General features: G+C 52.5%; 1 protein-coding gene across 1 annotated transcript in view; it reads left to right on the top strand.

Moving 5' to 3' along the window:
- Positions 1-18908, top strand: part of LOC100592793 (ryanodine receptor 1) — a 137751-nt gene that overhangs the window by 10342 nt on the left and 108501 nt on the right. The window contains exons 8-23 of the mRNA XM_030822220.1: positions 314-407; positions 2184-2277; positions 2406-2480; positions 4068-4224; positions 4362-4526; positions 7012-7133; positions 8049-8244; positions 10418-10553; positions 10634-10729; positions 10816-10934; positions 12375-12508; positions 12927-13168; positions 14018-14210; positions 15171-15387; positions 18231-18335; positions 18555-18658. Coding sequence (XP_030678080.1) covers positions 314-407; positions 2184-2277; positions 2406-2480; positions 4068-4224; positions 4362-4526; positions 7012-7133; positions 8049-8244; positions 10418-10553; positions 10634-10729; positions 10816-10934; positions 12375-12508; positions 12927-13168; positions 14018-14210; positions 15171-15387; positions 18231-18335; positions 18555-18658 — 2249 coding nt within the window. The remainder of the gene's footprint in view (positions 1-313; positions 408-2183; positions 2278-2405; positions 2481-4067; positions 4225-4361; positions 4527-7011; positions 7134-8048; positions 8245-10417; positions 10554-10633; positions 10730-10815; positions 10935-12374; positions 12509-12926; positions 13169-14017; positions 14211-15170; positions 15388-18230; positions 18336-18554; positions 18659-18908) is intronic.

The raw sequence follows: 18908 nt of genomic DNA, 5'->3' as shown, positions 1-18908 counted from the left end.
GCGGTTCCTCCTGCTCCCAGGTCTGGGGGCACATGGGATGGTCCCCCATCTTCTCACCATGGGTTTGCCTGGCTGATCTCCCACTCCCAAGGTCCTGACTCCCAATTTCCCGTTTCCTGACCCCTGACATCCAGTTTTCTGATTTCTGACCTCCCATTGCCTGACTTGATCATTTCCTGATCTGTGATCTCTGATGACTCTGTCTCCCATCTGCCGGTTTCTGGGTGACCACCCTTGATTTCTGGCCTCTTACACTGGGACTCTCGCCCACCCCTGCCATCGTCTCTGACTACTGCATCCTGGTGGCCCCCAGCACCTGTCCACCGCCAGTGGGGAGCTCCAGGTTGACGCTTCCTTCATGCAGACACTGTGGAACATGAACCCCATCTGCTCCCGCTGTGAAGAGGGTGAGGGCCCCAGACCTCCCCCTAAACAGAGACCCCCCCCCCAAAGCAGACCCTTAATGTTGCCCTTCAGGCATACCCAAATGGAGCCTTGGAACCTCAGACCTCAAACCTAGATCTCCAAATTATGGCTCTCTCACTTAGATCTCCAACTGACCCCAAATCCAGACCCCCAGAGCTCAGACCCCCCCCAAACCCCAAATCAAATATCAGCCTTCCAAACTTAGACCCCAAAGTATTAGCCCCCAAGGCTACTAAACTCAGATTCAAATCTTAAAACATCAAGTTTAAAGCTTGTGGCTGGCCATGGTGGCTCACACCTGTAATCTCAGCACTTTGGGAGGCTGAGGCAGGTGGATCACCTGAGTTCAGGAGTTTGAGACCAGCCTGGCCAACATGGCAAAACCCTATCTTTATTAACACAAAAATTAGCTGAGTGTGGTGGTATGTGCCTGTAATCCCACCTACTCAGGAGGGTGAGGCAGGAGAATTGCTTGAACCTGGGTGGGGGAGGAGCCTGGGTGACAGAGCCAGACTCTGTCTCAAAAAAAAAAAAAAAAACTCCTTGGACAATAAGCATAGACTATGATCTCAGCCCCTCAAACCCAGACCCCCAAATTCAAATCTCAGATCCCCAAACCAAGACTCCAATCTTCAGCCCTCCAACCTCAGACTTCCAAACTTCAATTTCAAATCTCAAAAACCAAAATCCACCAAAGCAAACTCCCAATTCAGATTCCCATGCTAAGACTCCAGGCATGGCCCAACACTTTGACCCCAAGTCTCATATCCCAGACTTCAGAGTCCTAAACCAGACTCACACTGGGACTCAAACCACAGATAGTTTTTGACCCTCAGACACAGACCCTGAAACTCAGACCCATCAGCTTCTAACTACAAAGCTCAGATCACTCCTACGTCATACCCCAAAGCTCAGACTTCCAAAACTTAGATTGTAACCTCAGATCCCTAACTTCACTTTCCAGCTTCTGGCCTCCAAAATCAATACTAAAGACTGAGCGCGGTGGCTCATGCCTGTAATCACAGCACTTTGAGGGGCCGAGGTGGGTGGATCACTTGAGATCAGGAGTTCGAGACCAGCCTGGGCCAATATGGCAAAACCCCATCTCTACTAAAAATACAAAAATTGGCTGGGCATGGTAGCGGGTGGCTGTAGTCCTAGCTACTTGGGAGGCTGAGGCAGGAGAATTGCTTGACCCTGGGAGGCAGAGGTTGCAGTGAGCCAAGATTGCGCCACTGCACTGCAGCCTGGGCAACAGAGTAAAACTGTCTTAAAAACAAAACTAAACAAAATGAAACAAAAAACCCTCAAAATTCAGGCCCTAACTCCAGAATCCAGCCTTAGACCCAACCATCACCCTTCTAAACCCAGGGGCCAAACCTCAACCTTAGAACTCAGACTCCAACACCAGTGAACATTAGACCTCCACCTTTGACCACACACACACTCTGACCCCAACCTCAAAAGTCCAAACTCAGAACCTTAAATCACAGACTAACAATTCCCCCAGCCTCAGCTCTGCAGACCCAGGCCCCCCAAATTAGGTGCCCAGCTTCAGACCCCAAGTCTCATATCCCCACTTCAGGCCTCAACCTTGGCCTGAAAATACCCTGAAACTCGGACCTCCAACTGCAAAACCCCAAACTCAGCCCTCAGGTTCCCCCAGGGGAGGAGCAGGGCCCCTGACTTCATCTTGGCTCTTGGGTCTTCCTGGGGCTCCAGCCTCCCATTGACCACCTTCCCTTGCTCCTCTCCAGGCTTCGTGACGGGAGGTCACGTCCTCCGCCTCTTTCATGGACATATGGATGAGTGTCTGACCATTTCCCCTGCTGACAGTGATGACCAGCGCAGGTCTGGGCTGTGGACAAGAGGGCCTGGGGTCTAGGGGTGGATGTGGAGGGCTGGGACCCTATGAGTAGGATTAGGGACCAGATTCCGGGGAACTGAACCCTTGACTTCACTCTCTCCTGTGTCCCCAGACTTGTCTACTATGAGGGGGGAGCTGTGTGCACCCACGCCCGCTCCCTCTGGAGGCTGGAGCCACTAAGAATCAGGTAGGGCGGGGAAGGTGGGGAGAGGCCAGGGAGAGGCTGGGGTCATCTGGCAGCCTGGGAGGAGAGAAAAGGTCTTGAGGGAAGATCTGATAAAGAGACTGAAGGGTCTTGAGGGAAAATCAGAGCAGCCTGAGAGAGAGATGAAAATCTCCGCCAGGTGTGGTGACTTCATGCCTGTAGTCCCGGCACTTTGGGGAGGCTGAGGCGAGAGGATCACTGGAGGCCAGAAGTTCAAAACCAGCCTGGGCAACATCATGAGACCCCCGTCTCTGCAAAAATATAAAGAATTAGCAGGGTGTGGTGGTGTGCGCCTTTAGTCTCGGCTACTTTGTGGGGCTGAGGTGGGAGGATCACTTGAGCCCAGGGGGTCAAGGCTGCAGTGAGCTGAGATCCTGCCACTGTACTCCAGCCTGGGTGACACAGCAAGATCCTGTCTCAAAAAAACAAACACAACTAAAACAAAAAGAGGCCAAGCGCGGTGGCTCACGCCTGTAATGTCAGCACTTTGGGAGGCCGAGGCAGGTGGATCACTTGAGGTCAGGAGTTCCAGACCAGGCTGGCTAACGTGGTGAAACGCTGTCTCTACTAAAAATACAAAAATTAGCTTGGTGTGGTGGTGGGCACCTGTAATCCTTGCTACTGGAGAGGCTCAGGCAGGAGAATCCCTTGAACCCAGGAGGTGGCGGTTGCAATGAGCTGAGACTGCATCATTGCATTCCGGCCTGGGCGACAGAGCGAGACTCTATCTCAAAAAAATACAAAAACAAAGGCCAGGTGTGGTGGCTGACACCTGTAATCCCAGCACTTTGGGAGGCCAAGGCGGGTGGATCATTTGAGGTCAGGGGTTCAAGACCAGCCTGGCCAACATGGTGAAACCCTGTCTCCACTAAAAATACAAAATTAGCCAGGTGGTAGTGGCATGCACCTGTAATCCCAGCTTCTTGGGAGGCTGAGGCAGGAGAATCACTTGAGCCTGGGAGGTAGAGGTTGCAGTGAGGTGAGATCGTGCCACTGCACTCCAGCCTGGGCAACAGAGTGAGGCCCTGCCTTAAAAACAAAACAAAACAAAAAACAACAAGCAAAACAAAAACAAAAAATGAAGTCTCTCTGGAGTCCTGTGGGAAAAGGAGGTTTGGGGGGTTTTCGAGGGAGAGATTAGGGGCCCTGAGTAAAATGATGGGGGAATTTAGGGGTCTGGAAAAATGAGGGTACTGGAGACATTTGGGAAGCCCTGAGGAAGCTGTGAGGGCCTGAGAGAGGATTGGGGTTCCTAAGGGAGGACTAGGGGTCCTAATTAAGATTTAGGGGCCCTATGAAAGGTTCGAGGAACACTGGAAGAGGGTTCGGGGCTTGAGGTGGTTTGGACCAAGACTATAGTGTCCAGGCTGGGCGCGGTGGCTCATGCCTGTAATCCCAGCACTTTGGGAGGCCGAGGCGGGAGGACTGCTTGAGCCCTGGAGTTCGAGATCAGCTTGGGCAACATAGCAAGACCTGGTTTCTGTAAAAAAAAGAAAAAGAAGAAAAGACTGTAATGTCCATGGGAGAACTGGGGGGTCCTCTGACTCCTCTGGCCCTCACCCTCCACAGCTGGAGTGGGAGCCACCTGCGCTGGGGCCAGCCACTCCGAGTCCGGCATGTCACCACCGGGCGGTACCTGGCGCTCACCGAGGACCAGGGCCTGGTGGTGGTTGACGCCAGCAAGGCCCACACCAAGGCTACCTCCTTCTGCTTCCGCATCTCCAAGGTCAGTGGGGTTTGTGGCACCTGCCCTCACCTGGAGCCCCCAGTCCCAGCCCAGCCTGCACTCTGCAGTCCCTCAGGGGGGCTCCCCTGCTAAACACACAGGCACAGGAGGCTGACCTATGTCTCCTGCCCCTGCAGGAGAAGCTGGATGTGGCCCCCAAGCGGGATGTGGAGGGCATGGGCCCCCCTGAGATCAAGTACGGGGAGTCACTGTGCTTTGTGCAGCATGTGGCCTCAGGACTGTGGCTCACCTATGCTGCTCCAGACCCCAAGGCCCTGCGGCTCGGCGTGCTCAAGAAGAAGGTGGGTCTAATCCCAGCTACTCAGGAGGCTGAGGTGGTAGAATTGCTTGAGCCCAGGAGGTCAAGGCTGCAGTGAGCTGTGATCATGCCACTGCACTCCAGCCTGGGTGACAGAGTGAGGTGGGGTGCAGGGAGGGTGCTGAGGGGTGGTGCTTGAGACTTTGGGAGTTTGAGGATGAGACTGAGAGAAAGACAGACTGGGAGAGAAACTGAGACTGAGAGAAACAGCAAAAAAGACAAAGGGATATATCTACATGGAGAGAGAGAGAGAGAGAGAGAGAGAACAGAAATCTATAGACAGAGACAGGGAAAGGCAGAGATAAAGAGGCATGCAAACAGAGAAATAGAGAAAGATAGAGACAGAGAAACAGAGACACGGCCGGGCGTGGTGGCTCACGCCTGTAATCCTAGCACTTTGGGAGGCCCAGGCGGGTGGATCACCTAAGGTCAGGAGTTTGAGACCAGCCTGGCCAACATGGTGAAACCCGTCCTACAAAAATACAAAAATTAGCCAGGCGTGATGGCAGCTGCCTGTAATCCTAGCTACTCAGGAGGCTGAGGCAGAAGAATTGCTTGAACCTGGGAGGTGGAGGTTGGGAGTGAGCCAAGATCGTGCCATTGCACTCCGGCCTGGCTGACAAGAGTGAAACTCCGTCTCAGAAAAGCAAAAACAAAACAAAAACAAAAAAAAAACAGAGACAGAGTGAGAAAAAGATGGATAATGACTGACTGAGAATAACGTTCAACAAACAATTACTGAGTTCCCAAGTTGTTCTGGTTGTGTGAAAATAGATGAGCTGTACCGACCTGTTCCCTGCCCTCCCAGTGCTCAGAAATCGTGAACAAACTGCCTTTAGTGAAGTACATAGTTTTACAATTAAGGAATGGGAAAACTATTTTTGGCAGAGGGAACAGCATGTGCAAAGGTCCTGAGGTTAACATGAGCTTGGCTTGTTGCAGTAGCAGAAAGAAGCCATAGTGTGGCTGGAGCAGGGTGAGCGACAGGTGAGTAGTGGTTGGTGAGGAAAGAGAGGGGATGGGAACGGCTGGTGTGAGGCCCTGTGGGCCATGGGAGAGGTCTAGTATTGTTTGTTTTTTGTAGAGACGAGGTCTCACTATATTACACAGGCTGGTCTCAAACTCCTGGGGCTCAAATGATCCTCCTGCCTCAGCCTCCCAAAGTGCTGAGATTAAAGTGTGAGCCACTGCTCCTGGCCAGGTTCTAGTTTTTATCCTGAGTGAGATGGGCTCATGGGAGAATTTTAGCAGGGTAGAGAGGTGACCTGATAGAGGATCACAGAATTCTTAGGCTGTCTCTGGGAACAGACTACAGTCGGGGGACAGAGCCAGAGCAGGGGGACCAGAGAAGAGACTGCCATGATATTACAAATGGGAGATGACAGTGGACAGGACCAGAATGGGGACTGTGGAGTTGGGAAAAGTCGTAGATTCTGGTGGGGTTCTGAGGGTAGAGCCAATAGGATTTGCTGGCAGATTGGCTGTGGGGTAAGAGAGGGGGAGGGGTTGAGGATGATGCCATGATTTTTGCCCCAAGCAACTGGAAGGATGGAAATGCTGAAACAGCCTCATTGTCTGGAGTATCACCCTAGGTTTGTCGGGCTGCTCTTTGTTAGAAAAGAAATGATTTTGGGGGCTGCATTCCGTTAGAAAGGAAACTCTGCCGAGGACTCTGTTGCCCTTATTCTCTGCCTAAATAATTTCTTTCTACCTCTTGTATCAGTGCCATCAACCAAGTTAGGGGACAGTCAGTGTTGGCTCAGAAGGACAGGGATCTCAGGCTTTACTGCCAGTGCCTAGACCAGAACCACTTACTACAGCCTTGCTGAATGCACAAGTAGGAAGCCTTGGGGAGGCACCCGTTTGCAAAAACAGGCCTGTAGTTGAATACGTGAGCCAAGGGCGTAGAGACGGGGCCTCGGCCAAGTCCAAAGTGGGGACACGTGAGCATCATCAGCAGGTGGATGGTATTTACAGCCGCAGACTGGATGAGTTCTGGGGAGGTCAGCTCGGGGTGAAGCTGGCAGCCGTGATGTTCTCACCTTGTGGAAAGGTGGTCTGGCATTCTGTCTGGGACAGGTTCAATTTGGGGGTTGTTAGAGCTTTCTGGTCAGGGGGAACGTTAAGTCAGCAATAGGTACAAGTGGAAAGGGTCTGGCCTGGAGACAGAGACAGGAAGGAGATAGGGATAGAGAGAGAGGGAGAGGCAGGGACAGAGGTGAGAGAGATAGAGAGACAAAGACAGACAAAACTAAAAACAGAGACAGAGAGAGACAGAGAGGAGAGAGAGAATCAAAGACATGGAGGAGACAGATGACGGGGGACAGAAAAATGAGGAGGAATTTGCAGTGAGATTCTGCAGAGCAGGGAGGAGGGGGCAACTGCAGAACTCAAGTCTGGACAGAGGTCTTGGGGGCATGGCCCTGGGTGGCTGGGCCCACTCCATACCTCTGTCTTCCCACTCCTAGGCCATGCTGCACCAGGAGGGCCACATGGACGACGCACTGTCGCTGACCCGCTGCCAGCAGGAGGAGTCCCAGGCCGCCCGCATGATCCACAGCACCAATGGCCTATACAACCAGTTCATCAAGTGAGCGACCTGCCCTCCCTGCTGGGGTGACTCCTGTGCTCTCCCATGCTCCGGGCATCCATGCACCTGGCCTCTTTCATCTCTACCTCTGTTGCCCACACCCTTGTCTAACATATACATGGGCCAAGTGCAGTGGCTCACACCTGTAATCCCAAGACTTTGGGAGGGCAAGGCAAGAGGATTGCTTGAGCCCAGGAGCTTGAGACCAGCCTGGGCAGCATAGGGAGACCCTGCCTCTACCAAAAAAAAAAAAAAAAAAAAATTAGGCTGGGCACAGTGGCTCATGCCTGTAATCCTAGCACTTTGAGAGGCTGAGGCTGGCAGATCGCTTGAGCCCAGGAGCTTGAGACCAGCCTGAGCAACATAGTGAAACTCTGTGTCTATAAAAAAAATTACAAAATATTGGCCAGGTGTGGTGGCACGTCCCTGTAGTCCCAGCTGCATGGGAGGCTGAGGAGGGAGGATTGCTTGAGCCAGGGGGGCAGAGGCTGCAGTGAGCCACTATACTCCAGCTTCAATGACAGAGTGAGACCCTTCTCAAAAAATAATAACAATAATATACACATGACCCCTAACCTCTAAACTCCTGACCTCTGTACACTTGACCCCTAATCTGACCTTGACAACCATGAACACATTCCTGATCATCACCCAACTTTTACACCCCAGACACCCAGAGCCTGGACCCTGGACCTCTCCATCCCTGAATTCCGGGACCCCCCTGTACCTACAGAGGAGCGAGTCCCAGTCCCAGCTCTGCCCTTGGCCATTCTGTGACCTCGGACAAATGCCTTTCCCTCTCTGCGTCTCAGTCTCCCCCTCTGTACAACGGGTGGGTCTGGGGGAGTCTTGCGGGAGTGAGGTTGCGGCAGTTAGCGCTCCCGGCCCTGGCTGACAGCTGCGAGGTCCCTGTAGGAGCCTGGACAGCTTCAGCGGGAAGCCACGGGGCTCGGGGCCGCCGGCTGGCACGGCGCTGCCCATCGAGGGCGTCATCCTGAGCCTGCAGGACCTCATCATCTACTTCGAGCCGCCCTCCGAGGACTTGCAGCACGAGGAGAAGCAGAGCAAGCTGCGAAGCCTGCGCAACCGCCAGAGCCTCTTCCAGGAGGAAGTGAGGACGCGGCGAGGGCGGAGCGGGGCCTGTGGGCCCAGGGGGCGGGACCACTGAGGGGCGGGGCCACGGCGCTGGGCGGGGCAGGGCCTGAGGGACCTGGGGAAGTAGGGTCTGAGAAGGGGGCGGGGCAGGAGGAGGAGCCGGACAGGAACCCCAGCCAGTGAGAACACGAGGGGGCGGGGCCTGCTGCATTGGTGGGCAGGACCTATGGGAAAGGGCAGGGCGTATGGCCGAGCAGGGGGCAGGGCCTGGAGAGAAGGATGGAACAAAAGAGCTGAGGGGCGGGGCCTGTGTGAAGCTCAGGGATAGGGTGAGGCCCGGAGAGGTGAGGCCAGGGGTGGGGCCAGAGGTCAGAGGTAGGGCTGCCGACTCAGCGGGCGGGGTCTGCTGGCCCGGGGTCTGCAGGGTGGGCGGACAGAACCAGGGTGGGGTATGGGAGGTGCCGGGCCAGAAATAGATCTTTGGGCGTTAGGGAGGGGAGGCCAACTGTGACCAAAACAGAAAAAAATCTCTGTCCTTATGGAGTTGACACGGCAGGAGAGACAGGAGATCAATAAAATAAATAAGTAAATTATATGGCATATTAGATGGTAATAACTGTTAAAGAGAAAAATTCAGCAGGTAAGGGGTAGGGAGTGTTGGGGTTTTGCAGTTTAAGACAGAGCCCTCAGGCAGGGTGACCTGGAGGAAGAGAGGAAGCCATGTGCAAAGGCCATGAGGTGGGCGGGTGTTTGGCACGTTCCAGAAACAGTCAGGTGGTGATTGGAGCAGGGAGGCTTGGGTGGGGTAGTGGGAGGAGATGAGGGCAGAGAGGTGACGAGGGCCAGGCCTTGGGAGGACTTTGGCTTTGGGAGCCACAGGAGGTTTTGGTCCTCTACAGTCACAGCTAGTTAGTGGCAGAGCCGGTCAGTGTGATGCCACTTTGGTTGTGCTCTCCACTTTGAGGCACTGCTCCTCTCACTACTGATCTGGGCCCCAGGATGCAGATACAACAATTGTTTTGTTTTGTCTTGTTTTTTGAGACAGAGTCTCTCTCTGTCACCCAGGCTGGAGTGCAGTGGTGTGATCTTGGCTCACTGCAACCTCCACCTCCAGGGTTCAAATGATTTTCCTGCCTCAGCCTCCCAAGTAGCTGAGACTACAGGTGTCAGCCACCATGCCCGGCTAATTTTTGTATTTTTAGTAGAGGTGGGGTTTTGCCATGTTGGCCAGGCTGGTCTCAAACTCCTGACCTCAGGTGATCCGCCCACCTCTGCCTCCCAAAGGGCTGGGATTATAGGCATGAGCCACTGCACCCAGACAGTTTTGTCCTTTTTGTTGATTTCACTGTTTATAATGTTTCCCAAGTGTAGTGCTGAAGTGCTGTCTAGCTTTCCTAAGTGCAAGAAAGCTATGATGTGCCTTACTGAGAAAATATGTGTTAGATAAGCTTAATTAAGGCATGAGTTATAGTACTATTGGCTGTGAATTTAATGTTAATGACTCAACAATATACATTAAATAACTGTCTTTAAACAGAAACATAAAAAACAAGGTTATGTAATAAGTGGTTGATGAAAATACTGTTACAGACTCTATAGGGACTCCCTGTATTTCCCCTAGAAGTAGTGGTTCAGTATTTGATAATTCAGTGTTCATAATGACTTTATAGAACATAACTATGAATAATGAGAATTGATTGTATATGTTTTATGTACTTTTCTATATGTATATTATGATTCACAATAAAATAAGAAAAAATATTAAAATGTAAAAAAAAAAAAAAAAAGAAAAGATAAGGTGAGAAAAATCTTTCTGATGGTTGGTATGGAGAGTGAACTGTGCCAATTAGGACCAGGAGTGGGGTTCCTGGAAGTGAGTAGAATGGAGAGAAAAGTGCAGGAAGGGGAAGTATAAAAAACTCAGTCCTGGTGTTAATAAGGACTGAATTATCATGGACTGAATCTCATATTGGGGATAGAGTCAGAGAGGACAAGAACAGATATGGGGAGCCAAGGAGGAGAGGAGAGCGATGGGACTGATTGGGAATATGAAACCAAAAGGGCTGGTTTAGATCTGGGAACACACCGTCACTAGTTGTTGAAGGAATATGAATTAGTGAATCCAAGAAAGACAAGGAAGGGAGGGCCTGGGTCTCCTATTGTGACCCCTCTTATTTTCCTCATCCTAGGGGATGCTCTCCCTGGTCCTGAATTGCATTGACCGCCTAAATGTCTACACCACTGCTGCCCACTTTGCCGAGTTTGCAGGGGAGGAGGCAGCCGAGTCCTGGAAAGAGATTGTGAATCTTCTCTATGAACTCCTAGGTAGGGGTCCCAGTCCTGACTCCCCCAAGAACACCCCAGATCCCCAGTCCTATTGGATCTGACACCTCTTCCTCCCTCAGCTTCTCTGATCCGTGGCAATCGTAGCAACTGTGCCCTCTTCTCCACAAACTTGGACTGGCTGGTCAGCAAGCTGGATCGGCTGGAGGCCTCATCTGGTAGGAGAACCCGGGGGAGTGGGACAGAGGCTTGTGGGAGGGGATAGCTATGGCTGCTTCACCTCACATTCTGGGCACCCTGGCAGGCATCCTGGAGGTCCTGTACTGTGTCCTCATTGAGAGTCCGGAGGTTCTGAACATCATCCAGGAGAATCACATCAAGTCCATCATCTCCCTCCTGGACAAGCATGGGAGGAACCACAAGGTCGGCCCCTCACCCCTGACCTCTCATCCCCTGAACTCTGAATGCTGACCTCTCCCCAGGGCCCCAGAACTCTGCTCACTTCCCTCCTCCCTCTCATCTCTCACCTGTACGTCACTCCCACTGGCTTTCATCTCAACACAGGGTTCTCAAACAATAGCTCTTAAGTTGATTCTGGGCCACAGATGTGCTTGGTTAGATCTCTCAAAGGTTTTTTTTTTTTTTTTTTTTTGAGACAGAGTCTCACACTGTTGCTCAGACTGGAGTGCAGTGGCACTATCTTGGCTCACTGCAACCTCCGCCTCCTGGGTTCAAGCGATTCTCCTGCCTCAGCCTCCCAAGTAGCTGGGACTACAGGTACACGCCACCACACCCAGCTAATTTTTGTATTTTTTTTAGTAGAGAGGGGGTTTCACAATGTTGGCCAGGATGGTCTCGATCTCTTGGCTTCGTGATCTGCCCACCTCAGCCTCCCAAAGTGCTGGAATTACAGGCGTGAACCACCGGCGCCCGGCCTGTTTTTTTTTTTTTTTTTTTTTTTTGAGACGGAGTCTCGCTCTGTTACCGAGACTAGAGTGGAAGTGCAGTGGCATGATCTCGGCTCACTGCAACCTCTGCCTCCCGGATTCAAGCAATTCTCCTGTCTCAGCCTCCTGAGTAGCTGGGATTACAGGTGCCTGCCACCATGCCCAGCTAATTTTTGTAATTTTAGTAGAGACAGGGTTTCACTATGTTGGCCAGGCTGGTCTCGAACTCCTGAGCTCAGGTGATCCACCCACCTTGGCCTCCCAAAGTGCTGGGATTACAGGTGTGAGCCACCGTGCCCCGCCGGTGGTGCTGAAATGTTTTTAAAATTTTCAAATATTGCAGCCTCTAGGTGGACTGTATATATATATGTGTATATATACTCTGTAGTTTGCCACAGCCCTACAAGTTCCTATTGCATTATTTCTAACCACTTCACACATTTATTCAGTCGGTGCAGAAGTAATTGCAGTTTTGCTATTAAACAGAATGACAAAAACCAGAATTACTTTTGCACCAACCTAATACATTTTCCATTTGGCCCCTAGAGACACAAGTTTGCAACCCCTGCTGATTTAAAATTTCGTCTTGATTCCTGTGTCTCTCACTGGTCCTTTCACTCTGCCCTCTGACCTCTTACCTCACTGCTCCAGTATCCTTCCTTACATTGCTGATACCTTATCCCAACCCATGTGACCCTCCCTCAGCCTCTTGCCAGATCTTCCTCTTTGACCCCTAACCTTTCTCTGATCCCTGACCTTCCACTTTCATCACCTCCTCTCAAAATTGCCACGTCTTATCCTGATGCACTGTCCTTTCCTCCTGGCTTCCCTCCCTCCCAGGGTTCTTCCATAGACCCTGTCCTGGTGCCTGCATACCCTTTGAACTCTGACCTTGACCTCCGACCTTGACCTCCAGGTCCTGGACGTGCTATGCTCCCTGTGTGTGTGTAATGGTGTGGCTGTACGCTCCAACCAAGATCTTATTACTGAGAACTTGCTGCCTGGCCGTGAGCTTCTGCTGCAGACAAACCTCATCAACTATGTCACCAGGTCTGGCTCTTAACATCTGACCCCAGAACTCAGAACCTCTCAACCCTTTCCCTGACTTAGGGACTCCACACCCAGGTGGATGTCCCTTCCTTAATCTCCCACCCCAGGGTTAACAACCAGTCCTCACAGATGTCCACTGTGGCCCCACTCTCCCTTGGCATCCACTCCTCTTGTTCTGTCTTCCTGGCTCCATTTCTGCCTCTATCTGTTTCTCTTTCTCTCTCTCTCTCTCTGTTTTCTCTTTTTGTCTTTGCCTGTTTCTGTCTCGATTCTTCCTCCATGTCTTTCTCCCTGTCTCTCTCCCATCTCTCTCTCTCTCTGTCTTTGGATGTCTGTCTGTCTGTCTCCCGCTTCCCACCACTTGGCTCTCCTCTCTGCCTCTCCCTCATCCCCCTCTCCTGTTGCATGTCTCCTGCAGCATCCGCCCCAACATCTTTGTGGGCCGAGCGGAAGGCACCACGCAGTACAGCAAATGGTACTTTGAGGTGATGGTGGACGAGGTGACTCCATTTCTGACAGCTCAGGCCACCCACTTGCGGGTGGGCTGGGCCCTCACCGAGGGCTACAGCCCCTACCCTGGGGGCGGCGAGGGCTGGGGCGGCAACGGGGTCGGCGATGACCTCTATTCCTACGGCTTTGATGGACTGCATCTCTGGACAGGTACCTGAACCCTTCCAGGGGACCCTCACCCCTGACCATTGACCCCAGCGATTCTAAGGCTCTGACCATACACCTTGGGGTTCTCAGGATCCTGACTCCCAGAAAAGGTCAACTTTTGACCTTTTAGTCCTCATTTCCCAAGACCCTAACCCCAGAACTTCCAGATTCCCGGCTCTGACTTGTATCCTCGTTACTTACAGAACTCCGATCCCAGAGTAGGTGTGACCTCTGACCCTAAATATCCCAGAAGACCACTCAGATTACTGTGATCTCTGATCTTTGACTTCTGACCCCAGGAGAATTTATTTATTTATTTATTTTGTTTGTTTGTTTGTTTATTCATTTTGAAACGGAGTCTCACTCTGTCTCCTAGGCTGGAGTGCAGTAGCGTGATCTCAGCTCACTGCAACCTCTGCCTCTAGGGTTCAAGTGATTCTCCTGCCTCAGCCTCCCGAGTAGCTGGGATTACAGGTGCCCGCCACCACGCCTGGCTCATTTTTGTATTTTTAGTAGAGACAAGGTTTCACCATATTGGCCAGGCTGGTCTCCTGACCTCAAGTGATCCATCCGCCTTAGCCTTCCAAAGTGCTGGGATTACAGGTGTGAGCCACTGCATCCGGCCCCCAGGAGGATTTAATCTCTGGCCCTACAGCTCAGAATCCTAATTTCAGGGGAACCCTGACCTCTGCCCTTCATTTCAGAGCTACGGGAGCATCCAAGGGAGCACTTTCCATTAGGGTTTCCAGGATGCAGTCCCCACATGAGCCTCCAATATCTGTCCCTTTTCTCTTGGTATCATTGGTTCTGTGGGACCTGTGACCTCTGACCCGTCTCTGGTGACTGATGCAGGACATGTGGCACGCCCGGTGACTTCCCCAGGGCAGCACCTCCTGGCCCCTGAAGACGTGGTCAGCTGCTGCCTGGACCTCAGCGTGCCGTCAATCTCCTTCCGCATCAACGGCTGCCCTGTGCAGGGCGTCTTTGAGTCCTTCAACCTGGATGGGCTCTTCTTCCCTGTTGTCAGCTTCTCGGCTGGTGTCAAGTGAGAACTTGCCCCCGCCCCACAGCCAGTCCTCAGACCTAGGACTGACCTGAGACAGCTTTCCCAGTCACTCCATGGCCTCCCAGGAGGCCAGGACACTGCAGCCTACCATCAAGACTGACCAGTGGCCAGAACCCTTACTTGAAGATCCCAGGGACCTCCACATGACCCCAGACTCTTTACAATGACCTCAGATTCTCCCTAACCCCATGTCCTTCCAGTAACCTCTGAGATAATGGTCTCAGACTCTCCTAGTGGTCTCTCAACAACCCAAGATTTTTCCGGTGACCTCCCAACAACCTCAGACTTTCCCAGTGACTCCAGAATCTGATGATTTCATGACTCCAGACCCTCCTTAACCCCCAATGACTTCAGACTCTTCCAATGACACCATACTCTCTCAATAATCTCTTAATAATGCCAGCATCTCCTGATGACCTTTCAATAGACCCAGACTTGCCCAGTAACCCTGCTCCCAGATAACCCCAGTTATTCCAAAGACCCCTGCAATGATCCAGTCCTTTCCCAATCACCCCAAACTCTCCGAATGTCCATTCAGTGGTGGTTATGTTTATCTCATAATTGTAACAGATGCTCAGTGACTTCTCAAATGACCTTCTTCTTGGTCTCCCCAAACCTTCCAATGTAATCCAAATGCTCTGTTGACCTGGGGTCTCCTCTGAAGGACTGTTCCATGACCTTGCAGTCATCTGAACTCTTCTAGATTAACCGCAGACCCTCCTGCTCTCAACTCCCTGGCTCTTAATTCCCTTATGATATTCCTTTGACTCTAGACTTCCTTTTATGACTTCTAAATGACCTCCAGGACACTATGACTGCCCGGTGACCTTGGGTCTCCCCAGAACTTTCCATTGATCCCAGGACTGCTTCCATGTCCCCCACTGACCACAGACTATCCCCCATAACCTCCCCTCAATGATCTCCATTGTCCTTCCCCAGGGTGCGGTTCCTCCTTGGTGGCCGCCATGGTGAATTCAAGTTCCTGCCCCCACCTGGCTATGCCCCATGCCATGAGGCTGTGCTCCCTCGAGAGCGACTCCATCTTGAACCCATCAAGGAGTATCGACGGGAGGGGCCCCGGGGGCCTCACCTGGTGGGCCCCAGTCGCTGCCTCTCACACATCGACTTCGTGCCCTGCCCTGTGGACACTGTCCAGGTACTGCCTGCCCTGCAAAGGTTTTCTGGTGAGGCAGGGTCTCTTAGGAGTCAGAGAGGGGGCGGGGTGCCATCATTCATGCCTGTAATCCCAGCACTGTGGATGGCCAGGCGTGGTGGCTCACGCCTGTAAGCCCAGCACTTTGGGAGGCCGAGCCGGGTGGATCACCTGAGGTCAGGAGTTAAAGACCAGCCTGGCCAACAAGGTGAAAGTGAAACCCTGTCTCTACTAAAAATACAAAAAGTTAGCTGGGCATGGTGGCGGGCACCTGTAATCCCAGCTACTCGGGAGACTGAGGGAGGAGAATCGCTTGAACCTGGGAGGTGGAGGTTGCAGTGAGCTGAGGTGGCGCCATTGCACTCCAGCTTGGGCAACAAGAGTGAAACTCCATCTCAAAACAAAACAAAACAATAAGCAAAAATTAGCATGGTGGCAGGTGCCTGTAATCCCAGCTACTTGGGAGGCTGAGGCAGGAGAATTGCTTGAACACGGGAGGCAGAGGTTGCAATGAGCCAAGATTGCGCCACTACACTCCAGCCTGGGCAACAGAGTGAGACTCCATCTCAAAACAAACAAACAAACAAAAACAACCAACATTTTGGGAAGCCGAAGTGGGGGCCTCGCGCTTGAGCCCAAATGTTCGAGATTAGTCTGGGTAATATAGTGAAACCCTGTATTTACAGAAAAATTTTTAATATTTACAAATTTAGACAATTTTTTAAAAGGAATGAGAGAAGTGGGGAGCTGCCCTAGAAGCTGGGAACCTCGTTGTTTAACAGATGGAGGAACCAAGCACCGAGAGGCAAAGGATTCTGTCAGGGCAGAATCGCAGTCTCAGGGAGTCCTCACCACTGCCCCACAAAGAAAGGGTGGTTCACACCTGTGATCCTAGAACTTTGAGAGGCCGAGGCAGGAGGATCGCTTGAGTCCACGAGTTTGAGACCAGCCTAGGCAGCATAGCAAGACCCCATCTCTACTAAAAATTAAAAGTTAACTGAGGTGGTGGTCCACGACTGTAGTCCCAGCTACTTGGGAGGCTGAAATGGGAGGGTCACTTGAGCCCAGGGATGCGAGGCTGCAGTGAGCTATGATTGTACCACTGCACTCTATCCTGGGTGACAGAGCAAAACCCTGAAAAAAAAAAAAAAGAGAGAGAAAGAAAGAAACAAAAAGGCTGGGTGTGGTGGCTCACGCCTGTAATCTCAGCACTTTGGGAGGCTGAGGTGGGCAGATCACCTGAAGTCAGGAGTTCAAGACCAGCCTGGCCAACATGGCGAAACCCCATCTCTACTGAAAATACAAAAATGAGCCAGGTGTGGTGGCGGGCACCTGTAATCCCAGCTACTCAGGAGGCTGAGGCAGGAGAATCACTTGAACCTGGGAGGTGGAGGTTTCAGTGAGCCAAGATCGCACCACTGCACTCTAGCCTGGGCGACAGAGCAAGACTCCATCTCAAAAGAAGAAAGAAAGAAAGGACTGTTTTTGCCTTCCCTCCAAGCATGTCCCTATAGGAGGGAATATAGGTTACGTTTAAAAGCCTGACAGCAAGGGTTTGGTTTTCAGTCACGTGATCTTGGGCATGTGACCTACCCTCCCTGAGCCTCAGATTCCTCCTCCGTGAGGAAAAGGGGATAACACAAGGACCTATCTGATAGCGTTGTTCATTGTTGTGAAGGTGAGATGAATGGATATAGGCAAGATGCTTAGTCCAGTCCTGATTCAACAGTAAGCACTCAAGACAGTCACTCATTATTAGTAGCAGTGATATCATCTGTGGTGGTGACCTCACCATCCCCCTGTCCCCAGACCAGTGCCCTGGGCCTCACCCTGGATGCCTCTGTCTGTCCCCATCCCCCAGCCTGTCAGCCTCATAGGCTGTCTACTCGGCCTCCCAGACATCCCCCCGACCCCGCTTTCCTCCTCCCCATGTCCCGCCCAAGTCCAAACCGTCATCGCCTCTTGCCTTCGGAACACCAACCAACACCGCTACTGTCTAGCCCAGGCTCTTACCCTCTGCCAGGCATCGATATTAACTATGTAACATTTAGTAATTTACATTAATGATCTCACCGAGTCCTTATTAGGTATCGCTATGATCCTCATACAGAGAAGGAAGGAGACTCCTCCATTCTTTTCATTCAGCAAACATTTCCTGAGCCTCTCTTCTGGGTCTGAGTGTGGTTCTGGGCTGGATAGGGCTGGGGACTCGGTGGATACTAGGGCAGCCCCAGGCGCTGCCCTCATGGAGCTCCCAGTCCACAGGGGAGACAGACCCATCCCAGATAATTCCTTAATTCTCTCTCTCTCTTTTTTTTTTTTTTTTTTTTTTTTGGAGACAGAGTTTTGCTCTGTTGCCCAGGCTGAAGTGCAGTGGCACAATCTTGACTCGCTGCAACCTCTGCCTCCAGAGTTCAAGCGATTCTCCTGCCTTAGCCTCCCAAGTAACTGGGACTACAGGTGCGCACCACCACGTCTGGCTAGTTTTTTGTATTTTTAGAAGAGAGGGGGTTTCACCATGTTGCCTAGGCTGGTCTTGAACTCCTGACCTCAGGCAATCCACCCCCCGACACCCGGCCCTTAGCCTCCCAAAGTGCTGGGATTACAGGTGTGAGCCACCACGGCTGGCCCTGGATAATTCCTTAATTCTGAGGATGCTTAGCCCTCACCCATCTGAGTGTCAACCCTGGAGTCAAGGCGAGGGATGGGGAGCAGGGCTGCCAGACAGTGGGAAGGGAGGTGCTGGAGGAGCCTTCTCAGGCTCACAGGTGTCCTTGGGAAGAGGGGTCATGATGGAGGAGGGTAGAGGGACCTTGGGGATCTCAAGAACGTCCCTCTGCCCCTAGATCGTCCTGCCGCCCCATCTGGAGCGCATTCGGGAGAAGCTGGCGGAGAACATCCACGAGCTCTGGGCGCTAACCCGCATCGAGCAGGGCTGGACCTATGGCCCGGTGAGGGGCTGCCTGCAGCCTGCGGGAGGCCAGCTAGACTTGCGGTGCCAGGAGGGAGAGCGGCTCACCAGCGGAGAGGAGGGAGGGACCACAGGGCACCAGGGGGTCCTTGGACTGAGGGTGGCAGAACTAGAGTTGGAGGTCAGGGGTCACAGTCTGGGCATGTGGGGAGTGGGGAGGAAAGGGGAGCACAAGGAGTTGACCCTGGGTTTTCTTCAGGTTCGGGATGACAACAAGAGGCTGCACCCATGTCTTGTGGACTTCCACAGTCTTCCAGAGCCTGAGAGGAACTACAACCTGCAGATGTCCGGGGAGACGCTCAAGTGAGGGCCCGGGGGAGCCGGAGTCTGGGGCTGGCTGCTGGTGCGGTGGGGGAGGGAGGCATGGAGAGACGGGGCAGGAGGTAGAGACTGAGAGAGAGAAGGATGGAGGGGACAGGGATTGTGAGACAGAAACAAACAGGGAGTGGCCGGGCACGGTGGCTCATACCTGTAATCCTAGCACTTTGGGAGGCCGAGGCGGGTGGATCACTTGAGGTCAGGAGTTCGAGACCAGCCTGGCCAACATGGCAAA

The sequence above is a fragment of the Nomascus leucogenys genome, chromosome 11 (assembly GCF_006542625.1).
Source record: "Nomascus leucogenys isolate Asia chromosome 11, Asia_NLE_v1, whole genome shotgun sequence".
Taxonomy (NCBI): domain Eukaryota; kingdom Metazoa; phylum Chordata; class Mammalia; order Primates; family Hylobatidae; genus Nomascus; species Nomascus leucogenys.
The sequence above is the reverse complement of the archived record's forward strand: the minus strand, read 5'-3'. Positions and strand labels throughout refer to the sequence as shown.